The sequence below is a fragment of the Tigriopus californicus genome, chromosome 11 (assembly GCF_007210705.1).
Source record: "Tigriopus californicus strain San Diego chromosome 11, Tcal_SD_v2.1, whole genome shotgun sequence".
NCBI lineage: Eukaryota > Metazoa > Arthropoda > Copepoda > Harpacticoida > Harpacticidae > Tigriopus > Tigriopus californicus.
In genome coordinates, this window is record NC_081450.1 from 9902523 (window position 1) to 9915078 (window position 12556).

Here is a 12556-nt window from a genome sequence, read left to right on the forward strand (position 1 = left end):
AAGGGGATACTAAAACAGGGTGCATCGCAAGTTTGCGTGTTCTTTACTTTAATAGCGTTCACTCCCTCGAGGGCGATTTCTCGTCGATGTTGTATGTATGTATTGTGCATGGGTATGTTTATTACAACGTTCCCCAAATGAAAAAGTTTCGTTTTAAAGCAGGCTATATTAGTAAAGCATGGTAACATCGATAAAGGACACTACCAGCATCTCTATCACATTCATTGTTTTTCAAACTCTTCACATTTCGCGCGCGTGTGTTAATCAAAAAAGGCTAACAAATTTCACCCACAATTAATGACACATCTTTGTTTCATCGGGATCGCCTTTTGAACAATTGATACACAGACTTATGTTTTCAATCATAATACTGCTCATGGCACTGATATTTACGAAAGGTGGGCAAGACATTGTTGATCTAATAGTTAACGTCCTTAGTCCCTAATCTTTGAATTGAAAAGTTATCACCGTTAACTCTTAATCAGTTACGGGATGGCTAGAAATAACGGCAGTTTTGCCTTTACCTATAAAAGATATGTCGGCCAACATTTAAAATCAAAGTTTTATGTGTTAAATTTTGCATTCTATAGTGACCGTAGAGGCATCAAGTCTTCGAGAATCCAGGCTAGTCAGAACATTGAAGTCCACTTCTCTTCCTTTTCGGGTTCCTTCATTGTTCTAATATTCGTTGGGAGTACGTACATGGGCGTTTTTGATTTGGAAAGCAAATTTTCAAGTCAGACTTGGACAAACTTTTAGTTGGCACTCCATATTAACCCTACATTCGAGGACCAACTCGGTCTGCCAAGTCAAATTCGTTGGTAGACCAAATATCGCATAAGGATGTATAACACAATATGAAAACGAGGAATGTATATATGGTAGATAAGAAAAAGTAAACGAAGCATAACTTTCATTTTAATAGTGCTGGGGGATTACATTCCTTGTGGCGGTTAGAAAATTCAAAGTATGCAAGAAAATATCTAAAATACGAGTGTTTAAAAATTGAAAATAAATCAGAAGAATGGAAAATAAGTGCAAAATGATAATGATCGGGGGCAAAGATAGAACGGTGTTAAAAGCAACAAAATCGGCAAATGACATATTTCTTGGGCACCTATAAACCATCCACATTTCATTCCCTCAAGCCAAGGACAATGCCATTACTTTCTCCTTTGATTGTGTTTGTGAGCTTCAGTTAAAGTCATCCCTGGAGTGTCAAGAATTTGACAGTTGCCCTGACAATCAAAATAAGAAAAATATCATTGGTCCAGCTGAATCACAAGCCCGCTGATGTTTGATTATATTTTCACTTTTTTATTGGGTGGTTTGGAGGGGCGAGCATTGCCAATGTGCCTGTGCATGTGCCAGTGGGTGGGGTTAGCATCTATATGTATTTTTCAAAAAAGGTCAGGGAGGAAAACCAAACCGTGGACATCTCTCTTCTTAGGATAATGTATCAATCATTACCCTGCATGCCCTCCCTTAAAACGTTGACATCCAACGGTAGGATTAGAACCTACGCCATCGGTGAAAAAGTTTGTTGTCGTGATACCTCTGCCTGTCAGACCGCTCAGGCACATTTTTTCTATTCATATCAATACTATGGAATTTCGCCTCAAATATCCAATACCACCCATAAGCCGTCTGTTTTTCTAATCACGAGAGGGCGTTACAAACCGAAGCCCCGCAGGTCTGACTCATCTTCCCTCCGTCATCCCACGACCTTCCCTCTGGAGTACAATTCGGCAAACAGCTCATTCATCGGACGATCCATTACGTAATCGTTCGATCCAACAACAACCACCAAACGCCTCAGGCCAGCAAACCAGTCGGTAACCAGGGGTTCGCGTCGCCCCCCCCCCCCCCCGGCCCGATGCTCAGCCCCAAATAACCCCAGGCCCTTTTGAAGTTACGATCCCCATGAAGAAAATGCATGCACTATGCATGTCAGTCATGACCGGGCGACGTGAGCTTCTCGCCGACAGAGAGCGCTGAGGGCTTTCTCCAGCCACATCTCTGTGCTGTGTGCTTTCCACGCACCGTTTCGACGGTTTCGAGCCTTCGCTTTCAAGGCCCGGCCAAAAAGCAGGGCGCCCAAAGAGAGACGCTTGAGGACACATCTGACCCGAAGCCTCAATCCCCGAATGCGCTCCGATGTCTGACGCCCAAACGCAGGACATTCGAGCACAACCGGTTCATTGACGATGTCAACCATTGTTCTACCATGTGTAGTCCAAGCATCTAATCCTGTCTGATGGGATCCCAATGGCACCATATTGGTGGTTCGATCCGTACCTGGGGCTTTAATACACCCTGGATGTTTTTGAGCCCATCAGTCAGTCAGTCAGTCAGTCTGCTCGGTGAGTGAGTGTCTCATGCCTCTCCTTGTCCTTTTCCTTCTTCTTGGACTGTTCGTTCCTACATGTGTACTTGTAAATAAATCTCGAGGCCCGTGGTTAGGATCGAGAGGGTCGATGCAGTGATTCCGAGCATTGGAAACGGTGTTCATGCGGTCGTACTTGGGTGTGTGTAGCCAGCCTCTCGGTGACCCGTTTTCCGGGGGTGACCCTGGACCATCCAGCCATTCCGGTAGGTATTATTCACACACGCCATGGATCGCCTAGGACATCCATGAGTCCCTCACTCACGAGCGTCTTGTCTTCGATTGAATCTTATCGCAATTCCGATAATCTCGATCTGATGATAGTTTATACTCCTCGAGGTACTCTGTCTGTGGTGTACATTTGGGGTGTATATCGTCATCGGTGTTTGTGCCTTTGGGTAGTAGGTGAAGGCGGTCGTTTTGTGTTAGTTACTCGGTCGGTGTGTCCATAATTGAGATTGGCCCAAGTTACGACATTGATTTGAGAGCTAGAGAGAGGTAAGTGAGGGAGGGGCTTGGGTGTGGGATGACGGACGACATCTTGACTAACTCCTATTCGAAGACCCGAGAGGGTTGAACTTTGGAGTTTGACCTTTGAGGGGTGGTCCCACTCACCATCCATGGAAAAGACCGAGTCAGTCGCCATTGAATCGAACTGTCATCATCCTCGGGCTGAATCCACGGTTCCCTCCTGCCCATCCATCCATTCATCCATCCGTACATTATGGATATCTCTTGGAGGGCATTGCAACGTTGAGCCACTTTGAATGAGCGGCGAATTCTGATGGGACAAAGCAGACCTGTCAAGAATCCAGTTTATTTTGAAATGGAAAGTCCATGGCGTCGATTTCTGACGCTCGAGATCTACGGGCGCTTAGCACCCGCAAAGTACATGTACAAAGCACAAGTACATACTCGCCGACCACGTGAGACTTGGATGGATGGACCTTAGTTACCCCTTGATGAGCCATCATCGTGGCTGGTGTTTAGCTAAGCATATCTTAGATATCCACCCACAAATCGACGTCGAACGCGAGGCTGATTCTCATATTGGATTCCAGTTGTTGACTTTCGTGTAATGGCTGACCGAATGTAGTACAAAGTGATCGGGCGTTATCACTAAGGGAAAAAGAGCTTTCTAATCGACCTGAACATTGTAGTTCTATGGGAATGATAATTATATTTAAAAAAAAATGGGTAATTTTCCGCGGTATCCGCAATGTTTGATGATCTCGTTGTATTGAGCATTGTCATCTCTCGTTAACGTGATCACGAGTTAGTCCGGTGGACTAACATTGGTTGTGCAGCATTGTTCGTACTTCAGCCTCGCCACTCATTTTTTCGTCTTACTACTTTGGGTGGCCCTTGTTGTGGCTTTACTCTTTGACCCTAGAAACAAGCTCGAGATCATCATTATGCACCTCACCTCGTTTCCCATTCATGCTCCCCGGGAGCTTCTCCACTGGCCAGTACCGGTTGTTGAGACTCCGACGAGCGTTCGAGAAATCGCTGACAAGATCCACGCTGTCAGTCGTGTTTCGACCCTTCGATAGCGAAGGTTGACCTACTCAATCGTGATCCCACGAGGTCCAAGTTTGGCCAGCCTTCGATTGCTCACCGATTAGTAAGGATCATTCCGGTTGTTATTCCAGGCTATCAAAAGGTCGACATCTTCTCGGCTCATGGAGAGAAACACTCTTAACAAAAGTCTTATCTCTGTCCGTGGCCTGCAAAGTCAACAACCCGAGTCATGGCATCCTCTCAGTCGCCCGATTCCTCATCCAATCCCTCAGTTTCATCCAGTTCAAGTCCCAGTAACGTTGTCAACGGTCATCTCAACAATGCCCATCGAATGCGAGTAACCATGTCCTTGGCCGATATGAAGCAAGTCCAAACCCCGACCTCCACCTCCAATGAGGAACCACCCACAAGCCCTATGGGAATACCCAGTTCCAATCTACGAGGCATGGACCACAGACGGGGCAGTCTGGCCACGCCCGAGGAATTTGTTCGGAAATTCCAGGGTAAACGTGCCATCAACAAGGTTCTAATTGCCAACAATGGCATTGCAGGTACAACTAATAGTTTCGTTGACATTTAACGTCGATGAGGTGACTCACGCTCGAGTTTTAAAATCATATTTCAGCCGTGAAGTGCATCCGATCGATCCGAAGATGGTCCTACGAAAATTTCCCGTCCAAAGAGCGAGCCATTAAGTTTGTGGTCATGGTGACCCCCGAGGACCTCAAAGCCAATGCTGAATATATCAAGATGGCTGATTATGTGTGTCAGGTCAAAGGTGGTTCCAACAACAACAACTATGCCAACGTTGATCTCATCTTGAATATTGCCAAACGTTACAATGTCGAAGGTAATTTGAACACTTGAACCCGGAACTTATTTGTCCAGAGAAATGTCGAGATGATTTGTCAAGTCTAAGTTCATGGACATTTTCGAGTATTCAATCCTCACTGCTTCGTTTGCTCATTCTATGTAGTCTTACGTAACAAATGTTAAAAGTAGACGAAATTAATGGACTACTTCATCTGTCAGTGCGATTGTTGATGCGGGATTGCTTTGGTGAAGCTTGTTTAGCCAATCAATAGTTGTACTAAAGTAGAACCAGTTTGCAAAGCGCAAAATGATGGCATGTCCTCCTTGTGTAGGTCTAGACTTCAAGCCTGTTTCAAAATTTGACGCCTATTCAGTGACTGCATCTTTTATGAACCATCCATTGATGTCAAATCAAAAGCGTTGCAGATGATTTAGAAATATGCAACACGTTTTTTAATTATATGAATGAATCTTACTCTAGCCGTGTGGGCGGGTTGGGGTCATGCCTCCGAGAACCCCAAGCTTCCGGAAATGTTGTCCAAAAACAATATCATGTTCATGGGTCCGAACGAGCACGCCATGTGGCTTCTGGGTGACAAGATTGCTTCGTCCATCGTGGCTCAAACTGCTGGTATTCCCACCATGCCATGGTCGGGGTCCGGACTTGTGGCGGATTACGTGGAAGGCACGAAAGTGAAAGTCAGCAAAGAGCTCTTCCGTCAGGCTTGTGTGAAGAATCTGGAAGAGGGCTTGAAAGCAGCACAAAAGATTGGATTCCCAGTCATGATTAAGGCCAGTGAAGGCGGGGGTGGCAAGGGAATTCGAAAGGCCGAATGTGAAGATGACTTTAAAAAGCAATATCCCCAAGTAAGTAGCATACTGCGCAGATATGTTCTTTACAACCGCTCCGGGTTTTTTTTTGAGATTGTCGCTTGATTTCTTTAGGTCCAATTGGAAGTTCCTGGCTCTCCAGTATTCATCATGAAACTAGCGAGAAATGCTCGCCATCTCGAAGTGCAACTCTTGGCTGATGAATATGGCAATGCCATTTCCCTCTTTGGCCGTGATTGTTCCATTCAACGGCGCCATCAAAAGATCATCGAAGAAGCCCCTGTTGTAATTGCCAAGCCTGAGATCTTCAAAGAAATGGAGAAAGCCGCCGTGCGATTGGCTGAAATGGTTGGTTATCGCAGCACCGGAACCGTCGAGTACCTCTATGACGACACCGGCAGATGGTAATGACAAACGAGAAACATACGACTTCTAAATCAACTGATATCTGACGTCCAAAAATGGACATATTCCATTCAGGTACTTCTTGGAGCTGAATCCCCGTCTTCAAGTCGAGCATCCGTGTACGGAAATGGTGGCCAATGTGAATCTTCCCGCTTCGCAATTGATGGTGGCCATGGGAATCCCTCTGCATAGGATGAAAAGCATTCGTCAACTCTATGGACGAGATGGAAGTGGGTCCGATCCCATCGACTTTAAGAATCCCACCCACCCTCCTAGACCTAACGGCCACGTGATAGCGGCTCGAATCACGTCTGAGAATCCCGATGAAGGGTTTAAACCCAGTGCAGGCACCGTCCATGAACTCAATTTTAAAAGCAACAAGAATGTGTGGGGATACTTCTCGGTCTCGGCTTCAGGAGGTTTGCATGAGTTTGCCGATTCCCAATTTGGACATTGCTTCAGTTGGGGTGAAGATCGTGAGCAAGCCCGTGAGAATTTGGTGGTGGCCCTCAAGGAACTCTCCATTCGAGGTGATTTCCGCACCATCGTGGAGCATTTAGTTATGATCCTGGAGAAGAGCGAGTTCCTTTACAACTCCTTGAACACAGGATGGTTGGATTGTCTCATCGCGAAGAAAGAACAAGCTGATAAACCCGACCTGAATTTGTCATTGATTTGTGGCGCCTTGAACGTAGCGGATGAGATTATCTCGAGCAATTTCCAATCCTTCAAAGCCTTCTTGGATCGAGGTCAAACTCAACCTGCCACATTCTTGAAGAATAGTACCAATGTGGATCTCATTTTTGGTGGCTTCAAGTACACGATGCGCACTACTAAAACTGGACCCACTCAGTACATGGTGGAATTGAATGGCACCATGAAGGAGGTGGATGTCCACCATATGACCGATGGGCAATTGCTGGTGTCCGTGGATGGCCTCACCCACACCACTTACATGCACGAGAGTGCCGATCAATACCGAGTCGTTGTGGGCAACCAAACCGTGGTGTTTGAGAAGGAGAACGACCCCTCCATGTTGATGTCGCCCTCGACCGGAAAGCTGCTCAAGTATTTGGTCGCAGATGGCGATCATATCAGAAACGAAGAGCCCTACGCTGAGATGGAAGTCATGAAAATGGTGACCACCCTGCATGTCAAAGAGAGCGGCGTGATCACTTTCTGCAAACGGCCCGGTGCCATTTTGGAGAGCGGTTCAACCATCGCCAAGTTGAGCTTGGATGATCCAGCCCAATGCAAACGAGCCGAGGCCTACATGGGGCCTGGTTTCCCATCGCAAGGGGATGATGTTCCCGCTCAAGCCATGAATCTGTCACAAGGTTACATCCACGCCAAGCAAACGCTGGACAACGCGTTGGCGGGATATTGTTGTCCGGATGAGCATTTCAAAGACTTCATTGAGAAGACCATAAACGACCTCATGATGTACTTGAAGGATCCAAAGCTCCCTCTCGATGAGATGAAGGAAGTCATGGCCTCTATCCAAGGGCGCATTCCCTACAAAGTAGAACGGCCAATCATTAAGGCGTTGTCCATGTATGAGCAGAACATCACCTCAGTCCTGGCCCAATTCCCTGCTCAGAAGATCACCACCGAGTTGACGGCATACTTGTCCTCGGTGGATCCCAAAGACAAGGACATTGTCGAACTCACCATTCAACCCATCATCGAACTTTGCAATCGCTACAAGCACGGTGTGAAAGGTCAAATGAAACACACCGTGTGTGATCTGATCCAGCGCTATCTTGATGTCGAGAAGCTCTTTCAAGTCGGACATTACGACAAGGTTGTGTCAACTATGCGCGAAATGAACAAGGATAATATTGATCTCGTGGTTGAGCGCGTCTTTGCCCACACTCAATATCGACACCGGAACATGCTAATCACAGCTCTCTTGGATACGTTGTGGGCCAAGGATCCTCGGATGATCAAGAGCATCAAACAGGCTCTCTTGTCTCTGACTGATCTGGTCCGCCCAGAGAATGCCACGGTTCTTCTCAAGGCCAGAACCATTTTGATCGCTTCGGAGAAGCCCTCATACGAGTTGCGACACAATCACATGGAGAAGATGTTTTTGGATGCCATTAACAAGACCGAGGACATGCACGGAGATCTTCAAAAGATGATCACTGACGATAGCTCTATTTTTGACGTGCTTGGGGATTTCTTCTACCACAATGAAGACGCTGTCAAAGGAGCCGCTTTGGAGGTGTACGTGAGGAGAGCTTTTACCTCCTATGAGGTGACTGGACTCACCAATCTTCGATTGGATTGCTCCCAATACGCTGTGAAATTCGACTTCTTGCTCCCACAATCTCATCCGAATCGATCCTACCATCGGGTGAGAAATATGACACGCCCTGCGTCCACTTTCATGCCCCTCCCAGAAGATTGTCAAAGACACGGGGTCATGACAGCCTTTTCCTCGTTTGAAGAGTTCCAACTGAACTTTGACGACGTCCTTGATCTCTTCTATCAAAGCCCGCCCCTCTCTCCATATGAAGATGGAAATCGCTTTGCTTTCCATCACGTGGGATCTCCCAACTCCTTCGATGATCGCAAGCACTCTGAAATGGATGAAGAATCTAAGGAGCCCATGAATATCTTGAATATTGCCATCAAGATCCCCAAAACACTAAGCGATGACAAGATCAGCGAAATGTTCCATACCTTCTGTTCGGAGAACCACGACGATCTGGTGGAGAAAAAGATGCGAAGGATTACTTTCATCGTTCTGCGTCCGAAAGAGTTTCCAAAGTATTTCACGTATCGTGCCCGAACAGATTTCGGCGAGGATCTCATTTACCGACATCTGGAGCCGGCTTTGGCATTTCAATTGGAACTCAATCGCTTGAAGAACTATGATCTTGAATCCATCCCAACATCCAATCACAAAATGAGATTGTACTTGGGCAAGGCCAAAGTGGCGGGTGGACGCGAAGTCAGTGATTATCGCTTCTTCATACGGTCGATCATTCGGCACTCGGACTTAGTGACAACGGAAGCCTCGTTTGAGTATCTCAAGAACGAAGGAGAGAGATTGCTTCTTGAGTCATTGGACGAACTCGAAGTGGCCTTCACGCATCCAATGGCCAAGAAGACGGATGGAAACCATATTTTCCTAAACTTTGTGCCCACGGTGAACATGGATCCTCTGAAGATTGCGGAAGACGTCCAATCTCAAATTCTTACGCGATACGCTCCACGATTGATGAAGCTCAAAGTGAAATTTGCCGAGATTCGAATGGCCATCCGGCAGCCGTCTCAGCAGAAGAGCTCAATTTTCCGATTGTGCATTAGTAATGATGCCGGATATATCCTGAGTCTTCAATTATACAGAGAAGTGACCGATCCCCAAACAGGAGTGATCAAGTTCATCTCATTCGGTCTAGAACAAGGACCGTGGCACGGACTCCCCGTTTCCACACCTTACATGACAAAGGACTTTTTAGAAACGAAGCGCAGCAAGGCTCAAGCCTTGGAAACGACCTTTGTGTATGACTACCCCGATATTTTCAAGGTGGGATTGAAGGAGGCGTGGCGGTCTTATGCCAAAAGGTCAGGCTCGACAGAGCTCATTCCCAAAGACTCTGAAATGTTCCAATGCACCGAACTCGTTTTAACCCCTGATGAGAGCAAAGTGATCGAGAGGAAACGTTACCCTGGCGAGAACTCAATAGCCATGGTCGCTTGGAAGATGTCAATGAAAACCCCCGAGTACCCAGAGGGTCGCGACATTATTGTTATCGCCAACGACATCACCATCAACATCGGTTCATTTGGTCCCAAAGAGGACATTCTGTTCCTTCGAGCTTCTGAATTGGCGCGCAAGCTGAAGATTCCGCGGATTTATTTAGCCGCCAATTCAGGTGCCCGAATTGGGCTGGCCAAGGAGGTGATGGAACTTTTCCGAGTAGCTTGGGAAGATCCCGACGATCCGGAGAAAGGTTTCAAATACCTTTATCTAACCTCAGACGACTACTTAGCCTTGAAAGACAAATCCTCGGAACCCATCGTTCACACGGAGTTGATCCAGGAAGAGGGCGAGAGTCGGTTCAAAATCACGGATATCGTGGGTCAGGCCAATGACATCGGAGTGGAAAACCTAAGTGCTGCGGGTCTGATCGCAGGAGAGACCTCTCAAGCTTACCAAGAAGTTGTGACGATCTCCATGACCACAGCTCGAGCCATTGGTATCGGTGCATATTTGGTTCGCTTGGGACAGAGAGTGGTTCAAATCGAAAATTCCGCCATCATTCTGACTGGAGCATCGGCATTAAACAAGTTACTCGGCCGCGAGGTCTACACATCCAATACACAACTAGGAGGAGTGCAAATCATGTACAACAATGGAGTTACCCACAAGACGGAACGCAACGATATCGACGGCATTCGAAGAATTCTCAAGTGGCTGTCCTATGTTCCCAAGCATAATGGAGCTAGTTTACCGATGGTAATAGCCAAAGACCCCGTGAGCCGTCAAATCGGCTACTATCCACCCCAAGATGCGGCTTATGATCCTCGATGGCTTCTGGAAGGATACGGCGAAGGGGACGATCATTTGCCGGGTTTCTTTGATCGGGGCTCTTTTGATGAGATCATGTCCATGTGGGCCCAGAGTGTGGTCACAGGTCGAGCTCAATTGGGTGGAATTCCGGTGGGTGTGATTGCGGTGGAAACCAGAACGATTGAATTGGAACTCCCGGCCGACCCAGCCAACCCCGACTCGGAAGCCAAAGTCATATCACAAGCCGGCCAGGTGTGGTTCCCTGATTCCGCCTTCAAAACCGCCCAAGCCATCTACGACTTCAATAAAGAGGAGCTGCCACTGATTGTGTTTGCCAATTGGCGAGGGTTCTCCGGTGGCATGAAAGATATGTATGAGCAAGTGATCAAATTCGGTGCCATGATTGTTGATGCGCTCCACGCGTACAATCAACCCATTCTCATTTACATTCCTCCTTTCGGGGAACTCCGAGGCGGATCTTGGGTGGTGATTGATCCTACTATAAACGAACGTCAAATGGAAATGTACGCCGATCCCAATGCCCGCGGGGGTGTTCTAGAAGCCGAAGGTATCGTGAGCATCAAAATGCGAATGAAGGAGCAACGCCTAGTCATGCAACGTCTCGATCTCGAAATGAACAAGCTCGGAACGGAGCTGAAATCGCTGGATCTCATTCCGGATCGCAAAGCCGAAATTGAGGTGCTCATGAAGAAGCGAGAGGAGATTCTTGCCCCCATGTTTCATCAAGTGTCCGTTCAATTTGCTGACCTCCACGACACACCCACTCGCATGAAGGACAAGGGCGTGATTCGCGATATCATCCCTTGGGCAGATGCCCGAAGCACCCTGTTCTGGCGACTCCGGAGACGTCTTTTGGAAGCCGATATCAAGAAGAAAATGAGCGCGAGTAAGCCTCTGCTTCAAGATGGGCATGCGCAAGAAATGCTGCGACGATGGTTCATCGAAGATCAGGGCGAAAACAATCGGTTCCTTTGGGAACAAGACAAGCCCTCCGTGGATTGGCTCTCCACTCAAGTGAAAGAGGACGGTCGCTCGTCTGTGGTCCGAGAAAACCTCAAACTTCTTCGCCGCGAAACAGCCTTTGCCGAGTTCAAGAAGCTATTGAACCGCAATCCCGATCTCTTGCACGAGGTTGGAGTTCACTTAGCGCAGAAGATGACGGCCGAGAAACGATCCGAGTTCCTCGAGGCCGTTTCCAAGATCCAAGAGGATGACGAACCGCAGCAAACGCTCGAGACCACAGATGATTCCTCGGAAAATGGTGACATTTAATGAAATGAAATGAAATTCGACTTTCAGCACCTTCTTTATCATCATACCTTCTACATTGTACTATTCTATTCAGGTTGAACCCATGATAGTCAAAACAAAATTGTCATGTTCTATTTCGCTGATTTTAAGCTAGTTGCATTATTACCAATGTCTCAGAACGGTTTTATAATTCGAAATATACTCATTGCTATGATTGGCAACATTTGATCAATAACTTCGTCCTTTGTCATGATACTTTCAAACTTTTGCTCTCATTCTACAGATTAAAGCTATACACCCTAGAGGTTCTTGACTGAGAGATTGCGCTTGAGGCTGTGAATTCTTGAAGTGAAATTACGAGGGAAAATTCTGACTGATTTCGAGGGAAGTAGGCTAGCAAATAGCGAATAATTGATTATATATTTCACTTGATTGTGATTCTTTTCACTCTGCAATTATGAAAGCCATAACGAATGTCTAGTCATTTCAGTCACAGCATATTCATATATATCGTACTTAAACAACCTAAACCTAATGACTTGTCAAACTACGGAATTTCGCAGTAGGTTGGAAAATGCCAGATGGAACCTCGTCTACGTCAGGTCGGGTGTTTTTTTTCTTTTTGTTCTATTTGTTCGGGTCGTTCTTTAGCCGAGCAATCGTTATAAATCGAGTGGAAATTTGCCAAAAAGCACCCTCTTTGACTCTAATTGAAAAAAAAAATAGCAGTCAGACACTGATAACGTTAAACTCATCTGTAAAATGGTTTTTACTATTTTTTTTATTTTTTTTTATTTCCTTCA

General features: G+C 46.6%; 1 protein-coding gene across 1 annotated transcript; it reads left to right on the forward strand.

Moving 5' to 3' along the window:
* The first annotated feature begins 2433 nt into the window (after nucleotides 1–2433).
* LOC131889781 (acetyl-CoA carboxylase 1-like) lies at nucleotides 2434–11988 on the forward strand. The gene is made up of 6 exons (XM_059238959.1): nucleotides 2434–2592; nucleotides 4039–4458; nucleotides 4533–4757; nucleotides 5202–5587; nucleotides 5666–5955; nucleotides 6032–11988. Exons 2-6 carry the CDS (start codon nucleotides 4137–4139, stop codon nucleotides 11772–11774), a joined length of 6966 nt encoding a protein of 2321 aa, XP_059094942.1. The 5' UTR covers nucleotides 2434–2592; nucleotides 4039–4136; the 3' UTR covers nucleotides 11775–11988.
* Nucleotides 11989–12556: the final 568 nt, after the last annotated feature.